General features: G+C 35.2%; 1 protein-coding gene across 1 annotated transcript in view; it reads right to left on the bottom strand.

Annotated features, from left to right (window-relative positions):
* Positions 1-27743, bottom strand: part of USH2A (usherin) — a 798713-nt gene that overhangs the window by 195928 nt on the left and 575042 nt on the right. Inside the window, exons 44-46 of the mRNA XM_016938662.4 lie at positions 26923-27132; positions 25393-25595; positions 19101-19213 (exon numbers count right to left, since the gene is read on the bottom strand). Coding sequence (XP_016794151.3) covers positions 19101-19213; positions 25393-25595; positions 26923-27132 — 526 coding nt within the window. The remainder of the gene's footprint in view (positions 1-19100; positions 19214-25392; positions 25596-26922; positions 27133-27743) is intronic.

Genomic DNA, 27743 nt, shown 5'->3' with positions numbered 1-27743 from the left:
AAGCCCCAGAGATTTGAACATGACATATTCTTGCAGTGTAGCACAGCAAAGAAAACCTCCTTTTTGTGAAACACAAGGTAAATATAAAAATTATAATGATTTTTTTGTTCTCATTGTTTTTAAAAAAATAGGTGAAGCTCTGACATTCAAGATTAGTTCTTTTTTTATGATTCTAGAATTTCTAGCCATAAAAATTAAATAATCACAAATATCTGTAGGGTACATTTTACATATAAAGCATTAGCATTCCCATATATACTTTGGAATAAAGCAAGCACATAAGAACCTTGTCCTTCTATTTCAAAAGTTAAACAATAAAAATCTCACAACTTATGTTGGATGCTTTTTTGCTATCGTGTAAAATAACATTTCAACTATCCCTTTCATTTTAAGGTAAAATATGTCTTTGCAGGCCAAATTACTGGACCCTATCAGAATTCCAAGTGACATCACATATTAGGAATTCAATGAAGCCCAAATATTTACGTTAAAAAGCGGCAGTCAAGATAAACCTCAACATTTTCATAGACTGCTAAAAAAAAGAAAACTTTTATTTCAGTTTTGTGGGGGTACAAACATAACACATTCAGTAATAAAACTCTGTAGATAGGAAATTAATGTCACCTATGAGAGAACAGTTTCATAGGTGACTTGTACAGCCACAGCTATTATTCTAAAGTTTTTATCAAAGTTTCAAAATTAATTCCACATTCTGCAGATACCTTTTGTATTCTCTGTATAATCAACTACAGAAAAGATTACATTTAAGTGACATTCAAGAGTTTGACTTATCCACAAAAGCTTGTGAACTAGTAAAGTCTAGAAAATACCACGTAGAGCACATTCCATGCCATTATAACTTCCCTTTCTTGTGCAACATAACTGTTAAGTGAGACCGCCTATATTTTCGGCAAGAACATGAACAGTTTGCTTTTGAGGATTTAATCAAGTACACGAAAGAAAATGATTAAGAAGAGTATTGGGTTTAACATCTGTACATCTCTCATTAGAGCCAACTGGAGAGACAATTGAAACTCCTTTGGTTGCTGATCTGAAAATGAAAGGCATCTTTGAGAAATATGCATCATTATTAGCGGGATTAATGGTTTCATTGCTTTGATGTTTAAGAGTAAAATAGAAGGAACATTCTTCAATCCCAGGAATAAATGTTAAATATTGGAGAAAAAGAGCTGAAGATATTTTTGGGCACTCATGCATAAACATAAACAGATTGCAAATATTTGAATGAATTTTTTTGGTAGATTTATTCATGAAATAACTGTTATAGTTTTTTTTTAGATTTTAAAGTAATAGGAACTGAAATTTAAGATACCTTAATACAACTTCTGATAAAAGTCACCATGTCTACACACATTTTTTTCTCTCTCAAATCTTTGGGTTACATTTTCTCATATTTTCTCGTTCCTTCACACACACACACACACACCCCCCCACCCCACATACACACAACATTGTGGATTATACTTTGCAAAGTCTCTAGGTTGAATTGTTTTCCTCTGAAAGTAACAGGCTTTACTAGCAGTCAGTTAAATTACAGGTGGATTACAATCTTGGGGAAGCCTGGAGTTTAAAAAAATATATTTTAATCAATACATAATAGATGTACATATTTCAGGGTCCATGTGAGAATTTAATACATTCATATAATTTGTAAAGAGCAAATCAATGTAATTGGCATATCCATCACCTTAAATATTTGTCTTTTCTTTATGCTAACAACATTTAAATTATTCCCTTTTAGCTATTGTGAAATATGTAAAAGATATTGTAAACTATAAATCACCTTACTGATCTATCAAATACTAGGTCTTATCTCTTCATTGAAACTGTAAATTTATATCCATTAATCAATCTATTCTTCCTCTCCCTCTCCCCATGACCGTCTCAGGCCTCTGGTAATCACCAGTCTACTCTCTACCTTCATGAGGTTCACTTTTTTATCTCCCACATATGAAAGAGAACATGCAATGTTTGTCTTTCTATGCCTGACTTATTTTACTTAACATAATGACCTCCAGTTCCATCCATGTTGCTGTAAATAATAGGAGTTAAGTCTTTTTTTATGGCTGAATAAGAGTCCATTGTGTATATGTACCACATTTTCTTTATCCATTCATTCATGATGGGCACTTAGGTTGATTTCATATTTTGGCTACTGTGAACAGCACTGCAATAAACATGGGAGTACAGGTGTCTTTTCAATATATTGTTTTCCTTTCTTTTGGGTATACACCCAGTAGTGAATTGCTACATTATACAGTAGTTCAATTTTTAGTTTCATGAGGAACCCCCATACAATATTCTATAGTGGCTGTACAAATGTACATTCCCACCAACAGTGTAAATAGAGTTCCCCTTTCTCCACAACTTCACCAGCATCCATTATTTACTGCTTTTTTATTTTATCAAAGCCATTTTATCTGGGTGACATAATATTTCATTATGGTTTTGAGTTGCAATTCTCATCTCTTTAGTGATGATGAACATTTTTTCATATACCTGTTGGCCATTCGTATGTCTTCTGAATAGGCAATAGGCAATATAAATGCCTATTCAGATCATTTTCCCATTTTTAATCAGATGTTTTGTTTTTGTTTTTTGCTTTTGAGTTGTTTAAGCTATTTATATATCCCAGTTATTAATTCATTGTCAGATAGACAGTTTGCAAGTATTTTCTCCCATTCTATGGCATGTCTATTCACTTTGTTGATTGTTTCCTTTGTTGTGCAGAAGCTTTTTAGCCTGATGTAATCCCATTTTTCTGTTTTTGCTTCTCTTGCCAGTGTTTTTGAGATCTTACACAAATGCCTTTGCCTAGATCATGTCTGGGAGCATCTCCCCAGTGTTTTCTTCTATTGGTTTTACAGTTTCAGGTCTCAGACTTAAGTATTTAATCCATTTTGAGTTGATTCTTGAATCTGGTAAGAGATAGGGGTCTATCTCTTCTGTCTCTTCTATCATTCTTCTGCATATGGATATCTAGTTTTCCCAGCACCATTTATTAAAAAGACTGTTTCCTCATGGCAAGTTCTTGGTTCCTTTGTTAAAAATGAGTTGTCTGTAAATGCGTGGATTTATATCTGGGTTCTCTATTCTATTCCATTGGTTTATGTGTTTGTTTTTATGCCAATACCATGTTGATTTGGTTTCTTTAGGTTTGTGCTATATTTTGAAGTAAGGTAGTGTAATGCCTCCAGCTTTGTCTTTTTTTTACTCAGATTGCTTCAGCTATTCTGGGTGTTTTGTGGTTCCATATAAATTTTAGAAATACTTTTCTATTTCTGTGAAGAATGTAGTTTGTCTTTTGATATGTATTACATTGAATCTGTAAATTACTTGGGGTAAAATTGTCATTTTAATAATATTAATTCTTCTAATCCAAGAGCATGGAATATCTTTCCACTTATTTGTATCGTGCTCAATTTCTTTCATCAGCATTTTATAGTTTTACTTGTATAGATGTTTTACTCCTTTAGTTACATTGATTCCTAGGTATTTTATATTCTTTGTAGCTATTGTTAAAGGGACCGCTTTCTTGATTTCTTTTCAGATTGCTTGCTGTTGGTGTGTATAACTGCTATTGATTTCTGTACATTGAGTTTGTATTCTGCAACTTTACTAAATTTGTTCATCAGTTCTAACAGGTTTTTGGTGGAGTCTTTAGGTTTTCTAATTATAAGAGCATGTCATCTGTGAACAAGGCTAATTTGACTTATCCCTTTCCAATTTGGATGCCCTTTATTTCTTCTCTTGACAAATTGCCTCACCAGGATTTCCAGTATTGTGTTGAATAAAAGTGTAAGTGGGTATCCTTGTCTTGTTCCAGTTCTTCCAGGAAAGACTTTCATTTTTTCCCAGTTCAGTACAATGTTAGCCATAGGTTTGTCATACATGGCTTTTATTTTGATGTATGCACCTTCTATATCCAGTTTCTTGAGGGACTTTATAATAAAGCCATATTGAATTTTATCAAATGCTTTTTCAGCATCTATTGAAATGATCGTATGGTTATTGTACTTGGTTGCCAAAAACAAAGAAACAATGAAAAAACTCTAAAATTTAACTGTATTTCTCCATATTTTGACTTTATGTCGTCTCAATTTGTATATTTTTATGTTGTCTATCTCTTAACAGGTTGCTGTACCTACTATTGTTTTTGATAAATTTGTCTTTTAGGCTTCATACTGAAGTGATGAGTGGATTGCATGCTGCAATTACAGTATTAGAGTATTCTGGGTTTGTCTGTGTACTTAATTTATCAGTGGGTTTACCTTCAAATGTTTTCTTTCTGTGCATTAGTTTTTTATTTCTTGCAGTTCGAAGAACTCTCTTTAGTATTTCTTATAAGATGGGTCTCATAGTGGTAAATTACTTCAGCTTTTTATCTGGGAAGGACTTCATTCCTCTTTCATATTTGAAGGATAGCTTTATTGTATGCAGTATTTTTATATGGCATTCGTTTTTTTATTTCAGCACTTTGAAAATGTCATCCCACTTCCTCCTAGCTTGTATGGTTTCTGTTGAGAAGACTGTTGCCAAACAAACTGAAGCTTTTAAATATGTTATTTGCTTCTTTTCTCTTGCTGCTTTTAGGATCCTCTCTTTGTTACTGACCTTTAAGAATTTGATTGTTATATGCCTTGGAATAATCTTATTTTAATCAAATCTGGTCTTCTCTGACCTTTCTATATCTGGATATTTCTGTTTCTTACATTTTATAAAGTTTTCTGTTAATCTTTCTTTTAAAAAGCTTTCTGCCTCTTGCTCTTGTTTACCTTCCTCTTGAACACCAATAATTCCTAGATTTTGTCTTTTCAGGTAATTTTCTATATATCTTGTAGGTGATCTTCACTTGTTTTGATTCTTTTATCCCCACCTCTCTGTATTTTCAAATAGCCTGTCTCAAGTTTGTTGATGCTTTCCTCTGATCTATTTTGCTATTGAGAGCCTCTAATGAATTTTTCACTTCAGCAGATATATTTCTCAGATCCAAGATTTCTTTTTTAATTTCTTGAACCATTTTAATCTCTTTGTTAAATCTGTTGAGAAATGTCTGAATTTATCTTACGTACTATCTTGGTGATCATGAGTTTCCTTAAAACTGTTTGAATTCTTGGTCATAGAGTTCACCTATCACCATCTTGTTCGGGTCAGTCACTGTTTCCTTGCTTTTGTCAGCTTGGGAAGATCCTACTTCCCTGTTTAAAGAAGTTGTATGTCTGCCAACACACCACCGTCCTGCATATTATCAAGGATATGTATCTTTGAATTCTTTTTAATTCCCTGAATTTATTAAACAGCAACTTTAGTATATTTTCTTTTGGAGCATCCTCTCATATATTACTCTTCTCTCCATTTCTTACGGATACATGTCTATGTCTTTGCATTGAAGGATTAGTTATTTATTGCAGTCTTCTCTGTCTGGCTTGCTTTGGTTTTTCTTAGGTATGTTTGCATAGAGATTCTTTGTAATTTTTCTGTTCATTTTCTTTCATTTTTTTTAATTCACTGGGTCACTGCCTCCTTTTTGACACTAGATGGTGCCTCAGGTCCAGGTTTGCCTTGTCTCCAGTAAACTATCAGAATACCACCTTTCCCAAATAGGGGAGGTTCCAAAGGGGATATCCTGGTAGTGTGAGGAGGCTGGCTGAGGATTGGTGCCCAGGAAACCTGTGGAGCGAAACTACTACAGTGTGGTGCTGCTGAACAGCCACTCTGATTTGGCATCTCCTTTTACTGAGTTACAGAGCAGAATATCCAGGGCTGGTGATGGTAGTCCCATCTCCCCACATTGTCTCTGGATGTCCGCACAGAGATAGAGCCCTTCGGGCACTCCTGATGCTTCCTGTGGGTTGAGGCAGGTAAAGGTCTCCTGCCAGGTAACCTAAGACGGTCGGGAAACTGTCCACTTCAATCGCACTTTTCCAGTGCAGAAATCAAGGGTCAGGAAAATATTTTCCACAAGCGTGGTGCTGAATATATTGGGGAGATGGGCGTTGTGGATATGAAAGTCCAATTTTCTTACCATCTGCTCAGAGATTTTCACTTCTCTGTGACTTTGGGAACTGTCTTTTCCTCATATTTGAGTTCTGGGATATTGCTGTGATAATCTCAGTTCTGTACATTTGTTTCTGTTTTCTGTGGAGAGGAGTGAAGCCAGCTTGCTTCTATGTCATCATTTTGGAACTGGAAGTTCTTTACACATAATTTGGTACATGAATTCATCAAGTGTTCAGACATTCTAGTTGTAGTTATTTCTTTTTAATTATGTCATATTGTCAGCAGAATTACTATTTTATTACTGTTACTACTACATACTATTGTGCCACCCCCACAGTTGTCATCACTTTCTTCTTTATTTATTTTTAGAGATGGGATCTTGCTATGTTGCTCAGGTTGGACTCAAACTCCTGGGCTCAAGCAATCCTGACTCAGCCTCCCAACTAGTTAGGATTACAGATGCATTTCACCCTCCCCAGATCTCATCACTTCCAATTGTCCCTTGAAGTACAAAATACCATTGAAGATACAAAGGAGTGTAGGGAAAATAATTTGATATCACTTACCTTTATACAGGTGAATATCAAAATGATGCAAGTCAGATCAAATTTTTATGAAGACAGGTTCACATTACTATTCTTTAACATTTCATTCTAATATTTTTTCCCAATTTTTTCAAAAAATTTTTGTTTGACCAGAGAAAAGAAATCTTCATACACTCTAAGATATTAACCTAAATTGTTATGGATTAAATAGCTCTAGATTATCTGGTTATGTTTACACAGGCTTTTTTTCTAATCAATTTGGTCATTTTTGTCAATCATTTATGTAACACTCAAGTTCTTCAATATTATTCCAGATCATGGTTATCAAAAATGATCAGAACACTTTTAACAAAGATGAAATAAATGTAATATGACAAATTTAATTCTTTGCTTTCAAGTCAAGTCATTGAATATTTAATTATCCTACTGAGATGTTTATTATAAATTGTAGTAGGTAAAAAGTCAAAATGCAAAACCCATGTTCTTTTAATAAAAAGGAACACACATTTCCCTCCTTTTGTCCTTGGAGGAAAATGTGGTGAAGAGATCTTGGGACAGCTTGACAGGGAACTCTTAAATTTGGCAGTCTGTATGAGCATAGGAAATAAAGCTTGCTTCTCAGTTAGAGAATTCTGGTGGCCAGAGATTGGCCAGAGCAGTTCTGCAATGAAAGGTTAAGCCTAGAATACCACAATATTGATCTATAGCATGGCATAGATGGATGAGTTTCTCAAGAGCCAAGTGGATGCCTTGCAAGATGGCTAGGTTTGAGCTAACTTGAAGGTACATGGCCCAGGACAGTGGCCTTCTGGCATGAGGAGACTCCAGCAGGAAGAGTCTTTGGAATGTTCTGCTCTTTTGGCACCACAAGTGATCAGCTGTAAAGGGCAACACTTGTGTGAGGGAATTTGGCTATTCAAAGATTCTCATGAGGACCTCTCAAGAAAAACATACAATTGCCCAAGAAAGCATCACTTGCCAATGGAGAGGTGTGATTGTCAAACAGTGATGGCAGTGAAATAATAAAATTGAAAGGGAACATATTTGGATAAAATGAAATAGAAAAGAAAGAGTAAGAGGGAAGAAAAGAGCAAGCTACAATTAGGCCTGAGCTTTAGAAATGATAGAATCTTTGAACTAGATGCGAGACTAATATCTTGATGGTGATGGAATGGACTTTTTAATACTTGATCATGAATCTTAATTATCAAAGTGAGACTCATAACTAAAAATAATTGGAAAGCCATAAGATGTTCCTGTGGGGTATTTGAGAATTGAGGGAAGGATAGCCAAAACAGTGTGTTTAAGGCAGTAAGTAGCAGGTGAAAAGTAAAGGATATTTTTTTCTCTTTGTATCTAATTGGATTAAGACAGCTCCATAAAATGGTTATATAAACTTAAACGATGAAAACATGAACCAGGGTGGTAGTGGTGGAAATGGAGAAGAGTAACATATATGAGAAGATGCTCCAAAAGAAAATGTACTAAAATCAATGTTTAATAAACTCAGGGGATTAAAAATACTTCAGAGATATATGTCCTCGATAATATGCAGGATGGTGGTGCACTTGCAGAAGTGGGTGTTGGAAAAGATGATGAGTTAGATAAGAATTAACTTGTGAATCTCATGTTTATGGAAGTGGTGGGTGAGTATCATGACATAAAATCAATAGGCAAGTGGGTACGTGGGATTAGAGTTTAGGAAGAAAACAGGGCCAGAGATCTTTGAGACATCAGTATGGCTTAAAATTGCAAGACTGAACTACCTGAGCAAGGTAGGGAGTCTTTTTCCTGAGGACACCCAGAATGCGTAAGTGGGTTTTTAATGGAACCAACAAAAACAAAACAAAACAAAACAGTGAATGTTCAGAGAACCAGGAACAAAGTGGCAGTTGAGGGCTAAAGTGAATTAGGAGGAAGAACTGGATTTTGCTGAAAGGCACTCAAAGGCTACTTCAGCGACCAAGCTGTTTCTATGGGAGCTACAAGAGGTAAAGAAGTTAGGAGGAGTTTGGGAAGAAGAGGGAGGTAAGGAAATGAAAATAGTGATAGCAGAGCCACAAGAATAAGCCCAATATTCTCTTTTCTGTATATTCTGTCTATCTATTCTGTTTACATTCTATATTCTGACTCTATTCTATTAAGGTCTCCTTAAACAGAATGTGATAATCAGAACTCATGGCCATCAAAAGAGTAATATTTCCTAAAAGCCATGGTGACCATAAGGCTATTGATTGGATCTGTACAAATTGCACTTAGTGTAGTCCAAATTCTCTCTTTCAAGGCTCTACCCATATCCTTTAAAGATTTAAGCAGACAATTTTAGTTCATATTAAAAATAGTCTACAATTGCCCATATTGGTAAGCAAGTTTGGTATACAGGTGAAAACAAGTGATTTGACATTCTGTATCCTTCAGCCCAACACTCTCCCTATTAAAGCAAACAAACAGAAATGTGGCCTTAATTTTTTCTTTTAATGTTAAATAATTAAATTAAATGTAAAATATTAATTTTTTCTTTTAATTTTACAAAACTGTAAAATCATTACTTCAGTTGAAGCTATCATTCACTGAGAAAAGTTAGGCAGAAAAAATCAAGGATAGAAGAGATTCCCTGATATCTAATGTCATAGCATAAAAAGTATATCATAGCATGCCTCATAAAATTTTGTGAGGAAAAAAGGAGAATCCTCTTTCTCCACAAGCTCTGACCTCTTGAACCATACTTAACCCCACATTAAGTAATTTAAAAATATAGGGGGATGCCGGGTGCTGTGTGGCTCACATCTGTAATACCAGCAATTTAGGAGGCCGAGGCGGGAGGATGACTTGAGCCCAGGAGTTCAAAAGACCAGCCTGGGCGACACAGTGAGACCCCATCTCTACAAAATAATTTAAAAAATATATTAGCTGGGTGTGGTGGCATATGCCTATTGTCCCAGCTACTCAGGAGGCTGAGGAAGTATTGCTTGAGCCTGGAAGTTCAAGGCTGCAGTGAGCTGCACTCCAGCTTGGGTGACAGAACGAGATCCTGTCTCAACAACAACAACAAAAAAGAAAAAAAATTATAGAGATTCATTAATAATGATAGTGGTTTAGCATTCATTTAGAGACATCTAACCTATGCTGTTATCAGAAAGATTTCTGCAAAGTTTGTGTGTAAGAATATCATTGATCTCATTCAGCATCTAGAAGCAAATCTTAAAACAATTATTTGTGAGTGCTACAAAGACTTTATACCTCACACTCCTCATCAATAACACATCCCCAAACTGATTTGGATGTGAAAAAACTGCCATGGTTCCAATTAAAGACATTAAAAGACATGATCTGAGTTCTTTCTCTACTTTCCCTTGAGCCTCATGCCTGGAAATGATGCATTTTGGAATACTAGCAGTAATGTAATAAAACATCTTTGTTGTTTGTGTTATTTTCTTAGTTTCTCCATTTATGGGGAATAAATAACTAAACTTCATAGTCAGCACAGTACCTAGTGAAGCTGGCAGCTGCAGTGTTTGTCATATTTCTATCAAAGCCAGACCCAGCCAGTTATCTTCATCCAGGTCAGTCTCTACATTCTCGAGGACCAGAATTAATGAATTAGCTATTGATTAAATTCCACTCTAGCAAATCCACCAAGACAAATAAATGAACTACCCAGGGCACATGTAGGCCATGGCCAGACATGTCTGGGTTATTGATCAGTAGTTAGTATTCTTTTGGGATATAGAAGGAGCTGATGATAATATGACAAGTATGGAAAATGCAATGTAGAAACAGGGCTTGTTTCTGAAGCAGCAGCTTATAAAGCTAGAAGGGTCCATTTGATTCTTCTATATTTGTGTGCTATGGAATCTTTGGTTTATATATAAGAGGAAAAACATGCATAAGGGCTTGTACTGCTGAAGATGTAGTCAAAAACAAGGCATAAGTTAAGGCCAAAGACAAAGATGAGTTGGTACACTGCACGCATATAATCAAACGGGCTGGTAAGCTATCTGTATGTTATTGAAATATATGAAAGTTAAATTGTACTGACTTCTGAATTTCACCAAAAATAAACAAAGAGTCTAAGAAATGTATGGCTTCTTAGAAACCAAGTTATTTTAAATGCTAGAGAAGTAGACCCCGTCTGCTGATGTTTTTCTGGAAGGATTTCACATTTCATTTTGCATGTTGCTAATATGAAAGATTTTTAAAAACCAAAATAGAAACATAACTAACAGGTATACATTGCCAGAAGTATAATGAAATTACACAAACAGTACCATACACACACGAGGCTAACTGCTTTGGTGTTGGTATAATTTTGATTAATGGCTTGGCAGCCTATACTTGCTCATTAGAGTCTTGCCTTTGGAAAATGTTACTCTGCTACTATGGATCATTTTAAGAAAGGAAAGATTTTACATGCCAATATTTGGTTATGAATGATTTCTATCAAGTTTTTGCTAGGCTTCTGACTGGGGGGAAAAACGAAAGTTGCCAAAGGCATTGGAAGAAAGAAAACTGTGGTGGAGGGGTCTTCCCATGCAGGACATTATGGAATAAGCCCATTACAGCTTATCTCTCCCACTGATTACAACTCAATATCTGCACAAATTATATAAAGTAACTACCTGAGGACTCTGAAAAGTTAACAATAGCAGGCTGATCAGGAGGGGAGACAAAACTTTAAGAATGAATGTTACAGGGTGAGTTTCCCATTTTTTCTCCCCCTCCTTTACTTCCCATCTTTAACCCAAGGGCAGTATCAGTGTGAAACTGTGAACTAGGGAAGCAAAATCCTAGAGAAAGTAAATTTTTTCTGGCTAGAGTATCTAGAACAAAATGCCTTGCAAGCCAGAGAGTATAGGGAAAACCCCCATTTTTGTTTTGTTTTGTTTTGTTTTGTTTTGTCTTCTTTCTGCTGGGCCCTGCTCCGAGGATGATCAGAGCCAAGGAGCTGCACTGCGGCAGCTGTGGCCAAATTGGAATCTAAAGCCCCAAGCGGGGGAAAAATCTTTCTGTCCAGAGAAATCAGGAAATGGGGCCTCTATAGCCCAAAGAATGTGGGGGAAGTCCTTGTTATTTCTTTTTCTCGAATTCCTCTTACCTCATTGCCTAAGAACAACTCTAGTTATGCAAATTTGGAGGCAGGCTGGGAGGCAAACATTTCAAAAGAAATCATATCATTCTAGCCAAAAATCCAGGGAAGGAAGTCCAAAGGAGCTGGAAAGATGGGGGACATTTCAGAGAGAAGAAAGCTAGAAGCTAATTTTATGAATGAACGAACGCAAGTCCTGACTCAACTCCAAGCTGCACATTTATGGTTGCCTCACATGCATAGCCTATGCAAGCAGCACAGCGAAGATTTTGAGATCAGAACTATTACATAATTCTACAGCCAAATCCCAAATTAGCCATTGTGCAGACACAGAGTAGTAAAGCAAAGTTCATAGCTTTGCTATGCTACTTTATGAAAAAATAGGAACTGACTGTAGTCACTGGCAAAGGAAAACAGAATTTGGAGTCTGCAGCTAACCACTTGGTAACCTGCTGAAAAAAGTAAATAAGAACTCTAACTTTCTTCAAAGGATTTTAACAGGAGTCAGATTTTTATAACCTAATATTCAAAATGTGAAGGAATCAATCGAAAAATCACCCAGAATTACACTAAGCAATTGAAAGCTGGAGTGGCTATATTAATATTAGACAAAATAAACTTAAGAACAAGGAAATTATCAGGAAGTAAAAGGGCTTATCATATAATGATAAAAGAGCCAGTTTATCAAGACATTAACAATCCTAAACATGTATGCACTTAATAATAAAACATCAAAATACATGAAGGAAAGACTAATAGATCTGAAGAAGAAATAGATAAAGCCACAATGACATTTGGAGACTTCAACACCATTCTCACAATAACTGATAAAACAAGCAGGCAGAAAATCAGTAAGTATATAGATGATCTGAACACCATTATCACTCAACTTGATCTAATTGACATTTACAAAACACTCTATCTGACAACAACAGACTGTACCTTCTCCTCAAGTGCACATCCATTCACTAAGATAGATCATATTCTGGGGCCCTGAAAAAACTGTAACTAATTACAAGAATTGGAATTCTAAAATTATGTTCTTAGATCATAATAGAATTAAACTAGAAACTCAGATAGAAACTTAGCTGAAAAATCCCCAAATACTTGGAAATTAAACAATCCCCTTGTAAATAATCCATGGGTTAAAGAAGTGTCAAGAGAAATTAAAATATATTTTGAACAAATGAAGTGCAATGCAACATTTCAAAATTTGTGAGCTTTATACCGAAGCAGGACTGAGAGAAAAGAAGAAAGGTCTCAAATCAATAATGAAAGTTTTCATCTTTAAGAAACTAGAGAAGGAATAGCAAGGCAAGAGGGAAGAAAACAATAGAGAGCAGAAATCACTGAAATGGAAAATAGAAAACAATGTAGATGATATAGAAAATAAATAAAGCCAAAAATGGTTCTTTGAAAAGATCTACAAAATTGATAAAACTCTAGGCTGAACAGAAAAACGGGGGCACTTACTACCAATATCAGAAATGAAAGAATAAAATCAGTTCCAACAAATTGTTGTTTGTAGTACAAACATACTACAAACAACTTCCTGCTAATAAATTTGACCAATTTGATTAAATTAACCTATTTTCTGCACCCACAAGATGACTCAACTCACTGGAGAATAAATTGCCAAATATCATACATTATTAAGGGAATTGAATTCCAAGTTAAAAAACCTTCCATCAAAGAAAAACTCCAGGCAAATATGGGTTTCACTGGTGAATTTTACCAAGATTTAAGAAATAATAACACTTTTGTACAATCTCTTCCACAAAATAGAAAAGAAGGAAATGCTTCCCAAGTTAGTATGAGACCAGAAATTACCATGATACCCAATCCAGGCAAAGGTATTACAAGAAAATCAAACACAGTCCAATATATTTTATGAACACAGATGAACATTTTCTATAAGATAATAGTATATTGCATCCCCCAATATATGAAGAAGAAAATATATCACAACGAAGTTGTGGTTATCCAGCGAATACAGACTAGTTCAATAATTTAAAATCAGTAAATATAATCCATCATAGTACAAATTTAAAATGTCAAAAAAGCATTTGACAAATTTCCATGTCCATTTATAATGAAAACTGTCAGCAAATTAAAAATAAAAAGTAAGTTCTTCAACGTGATAAAAGGCATGGCCAAAAATTTCATACATAACATTACATCTAAGGGTAAAAGACTGAAAGTTTTCTTTCAAAGATTGGGAACAAGTCAAGGATATGCTCTTATCACGTTATTAAACTATCCAGTGCAATAAGGCAGGAAAAAGAAATAAAAGACATACTGATTGGAAATGAAAAAAATAAACAGTTTCTCTTTGCAGAAGATCTATATAGACTAGGGAATTACAAAAAAGCTCTTAAGACTTATAAGGAGTTTAGCACGTTTGCTGGATGTAAGCTCACTATTCCAAAATTAATTTGTTTCTACACACTAGCAACAATTGGATTTGAATTTGTTTTAAAGAAACATTAATAATAGCACCCCCCAAATAAGTAATTAGGTATAAATTTAATAAAATATGTGTAGTATTTGCATACTGGATTATATGAAACACTGATAAAATAAAGGAAAGAAGATGCAAATAAATGAGCAACAGTGTGTTCTTGAATCAGAACATTTGATATTAAGATGTCATTTCTCTACCAATTGATCCACAAATTCAATGCAGTTCTAATCAAAATCACATGTTTTGTAGATATCAATGACCTGTTTCTGAAATTTATATGGACAGGCAAAGTAGTGAGAAAGGCCAAAATGATTTTTATAAAGGTCAAAGTTGGAGGACTCATACAATGTGATTTGACAGCTTACTATAGAGCTGTAGTAATCAAGACTGTGTGATATTGGTATAGATATACATATTGATAAACTGAACATAAAAGAGAGTCCAAAAATGGCCTACAAAACGTGTTTAAATTGATTTTTGACAAAAATCTAAAAATATTCAATAAAGAAAAGATAATCTTTCCAAAAATTTTGTTGATACTATTAAATACTTACATGCCAAAAAAAATTAACCTTGACTCATGCCTCAGTGTATACAAAAATTAACACAAAACCAATCATAGACATAAATTCAACATGTAAACATACAAATGTTCTAGGAAATAGACAAGAGAAAGTCTCTGTGACCTTAACTCAAGCAAAAAGTTCTTAGATAAAATACCAGATGCACAAACCGTAAAGGAAAAAGTAACAAATCTAACTCTCTTGAAAGTTAAAACTCTTTCTCTTAAAAACAGACAAATAAGATAATTGAAAACAAATCATAAGGTAGAGAAGAAATATCTGTAAATCACATATGTGACAAAAACTCAAATCCAAAATATATTTAAAAAATTTTCAAAACTCAAAAAATAAGAAAACAAAGAATCTAATTAACAAATTTGCAAAAGATTTGGAGATACTGTTTCCCAGAGTAAACAAATGCCAAAGTGCATGCAAAAAGCAATTGCAAAGCTTATCGGTATCATTAGTCATTAGGGAAAATGTAATTTAAGACCATAATAACACACCACAAACATCTATTAAAATGACTATTTAAAAAATAAGAGGAAAACACCTCATAGTATCTCAAGTACCAGCAAAAATGTAGAGCAACTTGAACTCTCATACAATGCTAGTAGGAGTGAAAGATGTTACAGTCACTTTGTAAATCAGTCTGGCAGTTTCTTTATGACTCAGCAATCCAACTCCTGGGTATTTACCCAAATGAAATGAAAATATATCTTCACACAAAAACCTGTATATAGATGTTTTATAGCAACTTTAATTGTGGTCACGGAGAACTGAAAATTATCCAAACTGTGCACAAACTGTAGAACTTTCATATAATGGAATCTTACTCAGCAACAAAAACTGACAACTACTAGTATGTATACAACTGCTAGTATGTATACAATAAGATGGACAAATCTTAAATGCATTATGCTAACTAAAAGAAGCCATTTGAATGGCTACATATTATGTGATCCATTTACATGACAATATGGAAAAGGCAGAATTATACATAACAAAACATGGCAGTGTTTGCTTAGTTTTAGGAAGGGTAGAAGAGGGGTTAGCAATAAAGGAGACCGACATCATGATGCTGCTTCATATCTTGATTGTGGTAGTGTCTGTTCTTCCTGGCAGCTTTTTGGATGTACTTTTTAAACATGGTACTCTGCAATTTCCTGATAATATCCCTTTATATGTAATCACTTTTTAGTCATATTGTTGGTATCCAGGGAATCTTTTGATCTGCACAGTAGTACATTGGTTCTGGGATATTTTCTTGTCTTTTTTTTTTTTTTTTTTTTCTCCCTCTTTTCCTTTGATTCTCTTTCGAAGCTCTTATTATTCAAATATCAGACTTCCTGGATGCTCTCTATTGTTTTTTCTTTCTCTCTCTCTCTTTTAAATCTTTGTGTTTCATTGCATTTTCAGAGACATTCCCTTGAACTTTCTTCAGAAGTTTCAATTCAGCTTTTCACCCTTTTAATTTCCATGAGGTTTTCTCCTCGTTGGTTATTTATTTATTTTTTTAAGTATGCTGGTTTTGTTTTATGGTTAGAGAATTTTCTTTTATCTGTCTGAGGCTATAATTTTTTTTCCCCACCTGCATTGTCTCTGAATCTATTGTATCATGTCTTTTGTTTATTTTGGTCCCCTTTTTATCTTTAAGAGTGATGCACCAAAAAAAAAAAAAAAAAAAAAGAAAAGCCGACTAAAAGCTTTATAGGTAGGTGAGCCTTGTTGATTGGCATACTTCCCTAGTGGGTGACCAGAGGACAAGTTGTTTTTACTGTTAGGGATCCCTATATGCTATTATCTGGAGGTATTTTTTTTGAGATCATTCTTTTTTTTCTAGAAAACTATGTTCAGTTTCCTATCTGGAGGTGTTTATGACTTGTCTACTTGCTTTTGAGGGCAGAACTGGGAAACTTAGCCAAAAAGCCCACCATTCAGGTTGTAGTCTCACTTTATCACTGTTTTTACTTCTGTGTCTCATCTCAGCTCCCCTCTGCCTAGTAGCCCTCAGTTTCTCCAGAGAATAAATGTCTAATCTCCTGGTCGGTGGACTTTGTCATGTGGAGGAAGAGAAATAGACCCCTGGATGCACAGCAAAGATGCAAGAGACCTGGGATTCCAAACACTTATTTGTTAACAGTTGTGTCTCACCCCATGATTTCAGCTTTAAACCTTACCCTCTCTCCTCCTCTTTACATCCTTAAAACTTCTAAGTGCTCAGCCTCTCCAGTTCGCTGTGGAAAAAACAGTTTGTTTCCTGTCATTATTGTCTTTTGTCAACCAATATTTTGGTTGTAAATTTCTCCACTGTATTAAATCATTTGCTTCTTTCTGACAAATATTGCTTACAAAATTGTGTTGCAGTCTCTTTTCTGTTGTTGTCTCCTCTCTCACTTTCCTTGTTCTTGTTGTATAATACTCTTTTTAATGTTTCTGTCATCAATTTAATGTATTTGGATACAAGCAATTTTTAATAGCAACTAAAAATATTTGTCCTCTGTTATTATGTGCAATAATCTTCTTAAAGGAAAAAAAACCTAGAGACACAGTCACATTTGTTCCATTTCTTATAAAGCTTAGATGTTATTTTTAGTTATAAATAAATATGTACTATGAGGCATATTCTGTTACGTCATTCACATGGGCTTGAGTCATGGGGATGCCAGCAGACAAGAATTTGAAAACATCCACCCACCTAACTATAATTCTTCCTTGAGCTTTTCAAGACTGAAGTCAAATGTCACATCTTCCATGATGCCTTCACTGATAATTCTGGGTAAAGTTTGCTATTTTTCTCTTTATGTTTTTGCACATCTAAACCTCTTATTATAGTGTTTTTTACATTGTTCTATAAACATTTATTTAGGGGAGTATCTTCCACAGTGGACTGGAACTTTGCAAATTTAGAATCATGTCTTATGCTCTTTTGTATTACTTTTGCCTTCTATGTGTATATATATATATATATATATGTATATATATATATATATATATTTTTTTTTTGTGAGACAGAGTATCGGTCTGTCGCCCAGGCTGGAGTGCAGTGGCGTGATCTCGGCTCATTCCAAGTTCCACCTCCCAGGTTCACGCCATTCTCCTGCCTCAGCCTCCCGAGTAGCTGGGACTACAGGTGCCTGCCACCACGCCCTGCTAATTTTTTGTATTTTTAGTAGAGACAGGGTTTCACCGTGTTAGCCAGGATGGTCTCGATCTCCTGACCTCGTGATCCGCCCACCTTGGCCTCCCAAAGTGCTGGGATTACAGGCGTAAGCTACCACGCCCCACCTTGCCTTCTATATTATTATAGCCACAGATGTGTTTGCTAAAGAATAAAGGTCTCTAACGCCCATTTAATATGACTATTTCCTCCCTGCATAGTAGATAATACTGTGAATAGGTTGGGGGATATCTGCTGGGGGGATTATAAACTAATTAGTATGCCAAAAATTAAATCAGTATCTGTCATGTGTTTGATAGAAGATATACTCAAGCAGACAAGATATGATTATTGCCACGAACAGCTAACAGTCCGGTTAGTTGAATTTTTCTAATTATTTTAACCATAGGTTGCCAAAACCAGTACTAATTTTTTGAACTGATTTAAGATCCAGAAATTTCAACATGTCATAGAGGAATCCTTCAGAATTGAAACATTAATAATAGACTGATTATTTCAGTGTGTGTATGTGTCTGTGTGTGTGTGTGTTGTTTGTATGTGTAAGAGAAGGGTGATTCATTTGGCTTAAGCAAAAAGTATAATGTGAAAGCACTAAGATTTCTTTTCCCAGCCTCAACTTGATACAAACGGATGAACAATTTACCATCTTATTTTCAGCTTTGGAAACAATACCAAATATTATTATTATTGTTGTCGTTACTAATTATGAATTATAAAGAGACTCGCTTTCAAACTATGGTCATTTCTCAGCAACAAAAGAATAAAGAAAAATAAAGTGATTCTACCAAGAAGCTGACAAAATTGGTGATGCTTATCTAAACATTATCTGCCCTACTAATTTTACAGATTTCTAGCTTTAGGGCACTCTGATGTATATAAATCAATTTTTTTTCAAAAAGATTAAGTTAGAAGGTAGTCATTACAATTAAGCTTGTATTATGCTCCGCAAAAGGATTCACTAAAGGACACATTCAAATAAGGAGACATGTATTTCAAGTATTTGCTTACAGGTTACTAAATAAGAAATCTGAGGCTGGGCAATCAGGGAAATTAAAGATTAAATGCCATTGGATGTCCAGTGAAGATTAATATCTGTGAAATAATACAAAAATTTGATTTACAAACATACTTATAATAACCCATCAAATGAGATTGTCATGGCTGAGAGGATACCTTTGATTTTTATTTTCATTTCTTCTGATCAGAGTTCCTTAGATTTAACTGACACAAAATTTTGTACCTTGAAGTGATGCCACGAATTGTGGGTGTTGGTATATCACTTGGAGTGTCTTCCACAGTGGTGATTTGGGTTCCATTGCTTTTCACGCAGGCATATATTGTGCAGACTTCAACCTGCAAACATTAGTTTAGAAAAAATAAATGCAACCATTTTTGAAATACTTACTAACAATAGTCTGAATCCCACCTTCCCTCATTTCACATGAATCTCTTGTATTTCTCTATAGCCTCTTGAGGTTTAATCAATATTCATTTTTGATGTTAACTGACTCCAAAGGAATGAGCTCAGAGGAAGGTACAGAATTGGGATCAAGACAATTGATTTAGTAATGCGAATGATGATGTTTACTCTCTGGTTGCAACTATTCACAAAGAGAAAGATACATTAATCTACTCAAGAGCATAGTCAAGGAATGGAAGATGCCCAAGTGACAGTTTGCAAGCATAATAGGTTATCACTGCTCACTGTTCTCTAAATCTATAACTAAGTAGTGTAATGATGGTATCTTCTAGAAGTCTTGACACTGTAAAACAAATAGCCTAAATGCTAATGTCTAATGGAGGAAAAATGAGGCCTAGAGAAGCCTTCCAATATGGCTGAGGTATTTTATATCCATTTGTTCCAGATGCAATTGTATTTTTACCTTAATCACAGCAGAAAATCATCATTCATCCCTTTAATTCTGCCACCTAATCTGAATAAAAACCGAGGAGGGTGGAATAACTGAAGATTAGAAATGGGGTTCATCAAGCATTAGTCACACAAAAGGAACACGTTAACCAAGAGGGAGGAGAGAGAAATGAATATGCAAAAGATTGGGAACATCTACAAAGCGATATCATTCTGCTCTCAATTAAAGGATAAACCAAAGAGAAACTGTACTTTTTACAGTGCTAATTTACTTTAAGCATCTAATATATAAATGGAGAAGGCAAGCTAGGTACTGATGAATCTTAAACATTAATTCCGAGCTTTTATGTGAAACAGTTCTCTGTTCCTTTGGTGGTTGAGGAAAGGCAAATGGGATTCTTGTATTTACTAGATATGCTATTTTATTCATAGGGTACCTAAATGTTAGTTGAGGCATATGTTCATAATGCTGTATGAGTTGTGTTACTTATTGATGCCATATAGTCTTTTGAGGTATTAATAGTGGATATTTAAACACTATCAAGGGCCTACATTCTGAGCATGTCCAATTAAATCTGAAATAAAGGCAGATGAACTTAAAATATAATGCTGTAATATAATTAATGAAAATGAACTTTATACATGTTGGAAAAATTTGATTCTATGATACATAATGAGATAACTCAGAATCAATTCAACGGAATTTATTTTGTATCTAATATGTGCCAAATATTATAATGGATATATGCACAAATAATCGTACTGATTCCTCATAACTCCATTTAAACAAATTTGCAGAGAAGCCAGGGAATATTGTCAAGCTGGTGAGATTTGGGATATCTGAGCTGTTCTCCACTGTACCCTACTGGCTTCTCATCTAAGTGTTAAACATCACTTTAAGCTCTAAACTACTTAGGTATATTCAAATGTTTCTCCAGAAAACATTTCTTTTGATTCCTTGGTCAAAGGAAAATGACCAATGACTACTGCTCGTAGCCAGATGATTATATATGTTTTAACCTCAAATGTTAGAGAAATGTGCCAATATTTTTTTATTCTTACTAATGTTAACATTCCAAGTCTCCATTTTGGGACCTATTTCTAGTGCTAAAACTATACTGTATAACATGTGAATGAAACACAAATATAAAGCTTACCGTATTTATATTAAAAAGAGGTAAAACTGAATAAAAATGAAATTATTATTTCTTTGTAAAAGGGACATATAAAGGGATTATTCAAAAAGTAGATACTTGGCTGGGTGCAGTGGCTCACACCTGTAATTCCAGCACTGTGGGAAGCTTAGGCAGGCGGATCACCTGAGGTCAGGAGTTTGATACCAGCCTGGTCAACATGGTGAAACCCTGTCTCTACTGAAAATACACACAAAAGAATAACCTGGTGTGGTGGTGGGCACCTGGAATCCTAGGTACTTGGGAGGCTGAGGCACGAGAATCTCTTGATTCCAGGAGGCAGAGGTTGCAGTGAGCCGAGATCGTGCCAATGCACTCCAATGTGGGTGACAAGAGTGAGACTCTGTCTCAAAAAAAAAAAAAAAAAAAAAAAGTACATACTTGAGTGTGTTACGTGCTTTAAAATCAATAGCTATTTTACAGATGGGGTTAGCATAGAGAACCTTAATTCTAAAGTATTAGGCATTCCATTTAAATGCTTATTTTAAATGAAACTAAATCACCTTTGACATCGTAATGAAAATCACTGAAATTTGATGTTCAAATTTCCAGAAATGCAACAGCTATATCAAGTACAGTATTCTTGGACTGCAAAAAGCTTCACAAAAAATATAGTAATCAGGAATAAGAATATCTTAGGCACTAATAACAAAATTCTATTATTGGATTCTACTTTGGTCTTTTGTATTTTCATCTGTTTCCACTCTCCTCAGGCTACCAGAAGAGGAGGCTTTATACCTACTGGCTTGAGTTATTTATACCTGACGCAAACCAGTAGTGGTATAAATAAAGCCTTTTCCATAGAATAGGCCTTAAACACTTTTAAACGTTAACTCTTGATCCAGAGTCAGAAAGCTGAGCTGCACATGCATGCACAGCACACAGTGTTCTCACTTCTAGGTTGTGTGTTTCGAGTCTTGGTAAAGCAAATGAATAAGGTGCCTTTTGAAAACTCAGCTTTCCCGAACACTGGTCAAAAGAAGACAATACAGCAAATCCTCCATCACCTTCCTGTGTTAGCCTTTTTTATATAGCTATATTTCTAATTTATTTGGAGCATGATTTCTATTTTATAATTTGGCCTATGGTCTACCTGCATACATGGACTCACCATAAGAATCATGAACATAAACATCAGTCCACATATTCCATGCTAAGACAACTCAGGTAGTCTATGGGAATCATGGTGTGCAATGAAAACAAACCACTGCTTAAGAAAATCAGAGAGGACACAAATGGAAAAACATTCCATGCTCATGGATAGGAAGAATAAATATCATGAAAATGGCCATATTGCCCAAAGTAATTAATAGATTCAATGATATTCCCATTAAACTACCAATGACATTCTTCACAAAATTAGAAAAAACTACTTTAAAGTTCATATGGAACCAAAAAAGAGCCTGTATAGCCAAGACAATCATAAGCAAAAAGAACAAAGCTGGAGGCATCACACTACCTGACTTTAGGCTATACTACAAGGCTACAGTAACTAAAACAGCATGGTACTGGTACAAAAACAGACACGTGGACCAATGGAACGGAATAGAGAGCTCAGAAATAAGACTGCACATTTACCACTATCTGATCTTCGACAAACCTGACAAAAACAAGCAGTGGGGAAAGGATTCCCTATTTAATAAATGGTACTGGAAAAACTGGCTAGCCATATGCAGAAAATTGAAACTGGATCCCTTCCTTACATCTTATACAAAAAGTAACTCAAGATGGATTAAAGACTTAAATGTAAAACCCAAAACTATAAAAATCCTAGAAGAAAACCCAGGCAATACCATTCAGGACATAGGCACAGGCAAACATTTCATGACAAAAACATCAAAAACAATTGCAACAAAAGCAAAAATTGACAAATGGGATCTAATTAAACTAAAGAGCTTCTGCATAGCAACAGAAACTATCATCAGAGTGAACAGGCAACCTACAGAATGGGAGAACATTTTTGCAATCTATCCATCTGACAAAGGTTTAATATCTAGAATCTATAAGAAACTTAAACAAATTTGCAAGAAAAAACAACCCCATCAAAAAAAGTGGGCAAAGGATATGAACAGACACGTCTCCAAAGAAGAATTTATGCGGCCAACAAACATATAAAGCTTATTATATTTATATTAAAAAGAGGTAAAACTGAATAAAAATGAAATTATTATTTCTTTGTAAAAGGGACATATAAAGGGATTATTCAAAAAGTAGATACTTGGCTGGGTGCAGTGGCTCACACCTGTAATCCCAGCACTGTGGGAAGCTTAGGCAGGTGGATCACTTGAGGTCAGGAGTTTGATACCAGCCTGGTCAACATGGTGAAACCCTGTCTCTACTGAAAATACACACAAAAGAATAACCTGGTGTGGTGGTGGGCACCTGGAGCTCAACATAACTGATCATTAGAGAAATGCACATCAAAACCACAATGAGATACCATTTCATGCCAGTCAGAATGGTGATTATTAAAAAGTCAAGAAACAACAGATGCTGGTGAAGCTGTGGAGAAATAGAAGGGCTTTTACACTGTTGGTGGGAATGTAAATTAGTTCAACCATTGTGAAAGACAGTGTGGTGGGTCCTCAAAGACCTAGGACCAGAAACACCTTTAGACCCAGCCATCCCATTACTGGATATATACCCAAAGAAATATAAATCATTCTATTATGAAGATACATGCACATATATGTTCATTGCAGCACTATTAACAATAGCAATGACATGGAATCAACCCAAATGTCCATCAATTATAGACTGGATAAAGAAAATGTGGTACATATACACCATGGAATACCATGCAGCCATAAAAAGGAATGAGATCATGTCCTTTACAGGGACATAGATGGAGCTAGAAGCCATTATCCTCAGCAAACTAACACAGGAACAGAAAAACAAACATCACATGTTCTCACTTATAAGTAGGAGCTGTACAGTGAGAACACATGGACACAGCAAGGGGAACAACACACACTGGGGCCTGTTGGGGGGGCATCAGGGGAGGGAGATCATCAGAATAAATAGCTAATAATACATGTACAGGTAAATACCTGGTAGATGGGTTGTTAGGTGCAGCAAACCACCATGGCATACGTTTACCTAGGTAACAAACCTACATGTCCTGAACACATATCCAGGAACTTAAAATAAAATACATTTAAATGAAAAAAAAAAAGAAAAATAATTAATGTACCTTTCTTCTTTATTCAAAGATATTTTTATTTGGTTTTCTTAGGAAGCTAGGTCTGTGAGTCACAGTAGGGGAAACTAAAGTGTTGGTTGTAGCCAGATGATTATATGTCTTAACCTCAAATGTCAGGAAAAGGAGATGGAAACCTGAATGAGGTAGTACTATTAAATGGATAGAACCAGTAAAAAGTTTCTGTGGTCATATAAAATTTCTGTGCTTAATATCTTCTGAAAATTATCTTATGAAGCTCTTATGACTTTTGGAAGTAGCATAGTTTATTAAAAAATTTTGTAAATTGCAAGCTTTCTCTAAATGTGGGGTTTCTGAAATACTCTGATTTTTTTAATCACTCATTTGCACATTTAGCCTTGTTATCTTTTATGGCTTGGTACTCCAACAAGATTTCCAATTCGGTGAAGATAAGTTCCTTGTTTTATATGCCTTAGTATTCCCTATACTTTTTCTACTTTTAAGGCCAGTAGCCCCTGAAGAAGTCTATGAATTTGACTTCAAGTGATCAGTGCACTTTCTGAAATTATGTGTTAAATTTTGTCATACAAGTGCATAAATATTTTTCTAAGGCAGAGTACACTGACTTCATAAGATTCTCAAAGAAGTCCAAGGGCAAAAAATTTTAACCACAATTGCTCTCACATATGCGGAGAACATTGAACATTTTTTGAGTGATGAATAAATATATTTCTTTCACCTTCAGATAAAACCTTTTAATATTTTTTGTCTGCTATATTTTTTATATGTGTCTTCCTGTTGCATTCAGAATCACAGAATGCTAGAGGTGGCTAGAATGTTTGAAGACATCTAGTCCATTGCCCTTACAAAAGAGGAAATTGACACCAAGTGAAGTTTCATAACTTCTCTGGAGATATTAAATTAGTAAATAGGAGAAATGGGAAGAGAAAAAAACATCTCCACATTTACAAACTGATTCTGATTTTGATTTCAGTAAAAGATCCTGGGAAAAGGTAAGCTGCTTAACAAGATTTATTTAGAATACATGATTAGCTTCATTTTGCCAGTGAGAATTTCATCACCATCCTCATCACCATCGTTTTCCATGTTATCATTATCTTCTCTCCAGAGACTCACGTTTGCCTACAGCACACAGATTTAGTTCTGATCAATTTCCCTTCTCTCTTTTCCCTTCCCCACCAAAGAAATAATCTGTAACCAAGACAGAAGATATCCACTTGAAGACATAGCCTGGCATGTTTTATTTAACATATCCATAAGCCTAACCATCAAAAAACAATGTTCTAACCTGAATGTCATAGATAGTGAAGGGAGACAGGTCTCTCAGAATAAACGACCCAGGCACATTCATTCCAGTCTTGTAGAGCTTATTATTTACATAGATAGAATACTCAGTGACAACACCATTTGGGTTTGAAGGAGATGTCCAGATGACACGTACAGCTGTACTGTTGATGATGACAACCTCTGGAGGAAGCATGCCCTGAGGCTCTAGAATTAAAGGAAGAAACTGAATAAACTCCAGCTGTCTCTGAAAAAGCACATGTTAAGCTAAATGCAGATTAGTATTTAGGTTTAGCAAAGGGTTCCTCGCTTATCTGCTTTTCGCTGATGAAGTTATCACAGTCTGTAGTCCTCTGTAAATTGGCTTATTATACTCTCAGTTAGAAACCATAAGAATTGGTGGTAAAATGCTTTATACCACCAGCATAGTGCTAATCTTCAATACTATGTGACCAGTGGGATATGATGATAAATTATTCACCCATCTGCACCACTAACACTTATCTATTTTTTGTCTTTTTTCCATCCTTTCGCTCTATACCTTCAAGGTGCAGGGGAGGGAGGGAAGGAAATAAAATTTGCTCCTTGAGCAAAAAATAAAACTCAAATACAATGAGGCTGGTGGAACGTGAAAAATCATTTGATGTTACTAGCTTGTAACTCAAGCAATATGAAGCAATAATGCAATATTGTCATTATGTAAATGATTTTGAATGTTGATTACCATAGGTAATGATGAAATCTAACATAAGAAAAAAATCTTGCTTAGCGTTAAATTGCATAATTATTCAAGCATGTCAGAAATAACTATGCGAAGACCTATTTTTATCATAAGAACCCATCTTAACTAGTTGAAGAATTGTCCTTGTGATCTACCCTATTTTATAAACAAAAGGTGCCGACCTTTGGCACCACAAAGGGAAATGGGTTCCACACTTAAAGAGCTCTGCTAATGACCTGGAACACTTGCTTGGGAGGTAATGATATTATAATGTTTATAATGAGACTTTATAAAGCCAAAAAGATTAGAAAGACCATTCCAAACACATTTCAGATTCACAAGTTGCTTCCCTTGCTTCCTCCCCCTTGCTAACTGGCTTAGAAATGAGTCACAGGCAATTTTTCTCAGTGGCTGAACTTCCACCTACCATTTCTGGTGACTCAGGGAGGGCTCTCACTGTGTTTGGCTGTCGTTTTGAAAAACGCACTGCTTCTGAGGGCAAATCTTAAAAAAAAATGTTTCTAAATGTCACCATTTATTGATGTGAACTCAGCTCTAAAATAAGTATACACTGAAAAGAACAGGAACAAACCGGGCTAATATCTCATTATTAGAGCTTGTGCTTCTGTCTCAATGGGACTGCTTATTGATCTGCTACTGATGACAGTGAGCACTTAAGCATTTTAGCCTCCACCCCCTTCCCTCCCACACCGGAAATTTTATAATGGAGGGATGACTGATCTCAACCCCGGCAAGAATCAATCAATTCCGTTCGCATCTCTGAGGCAAATATCCTTTAGAATCTGGACTCACCCCCATCGCAAGTGGTTGCATGAAGTCCTGCACTGTTGATGATGTGGACTCCATTGAAGACAGAGATAAAGATCCAATACTCTGTGTTTGGCTTTAGGTGGCCAATGACATGAGAGTTTACATCTGGCAAGATTTTTAGAGAGTCGTTTGAGGTAGCAGAACTCCAGAAAAGTGTGTAATATTCAACTTCACCTTGTAGGTCTTGAACAGCTGTCAACAATAAATGCAGGACATGGTGAATGTAGCTGAGGCTTTCAGGGGGAAAAAAAATTCTATCATTAGCTTTCTAGAATGAGAAAGAAAAGAAGCTTAGAGAGCCTTTGTTTTGGAAATGTTAAAAAAAGCTTATGAGATCTCCTTTTTGGTGGTGCTGGTGGTGATAGTTTTTATTTTATTTATTTATTTTTGAGACAGAGTCTCGCTCTGTCACTCAGGCTGGAGTGCAGTGGTGCAATCTTGGCTCACTGCAGCCTTGACGTCTTGGGCTCAAGCGATCCTCCTGCTTCAGCCTTCCAAGTAGCTGGGACTACAGGCTCAGGCCATCACACTAGTTAATTTTTATCAGTGTTTTGTAGACACAGGGTCTTGCTATGTTTCCCAGGCTGGCCTCAAACTTCTGGCCTCAAGTGATTCACCCACCTCAGCCTCCCAGACTGTTGGGATTAGAGGTATGAACAACTGCATCTGGGCAGTTTTTATTTTTTAATAATTTGTTTTTTTTCCCAATCCCATAATTAATTGCAGTCTTATATAGGAATACGAGTCTTATAAAAGTCTCATCTTTTTAATTTCCTTTAAATATTTTAATTTTGCTACTTATA

This window comes from Pan troglodytes, chromosome 1 (genome assembly GCF_028858775.2).
Source record: "Pan troglodytes isolate AG18354 chromosome 1, NHGRI_mPanTro3-v2.0_pri, whole genome shotgun sequence".
NCBI classification, from domain to species: domain Eukaryota; kingdom Metazoa; phylum Chordata; class Mammalia; order Primates; family Hominidae; genus Pan; species Pan troglodytes.
This window is presented reverse-complemented; position numbering and strand designations above follow the sequence as displayed.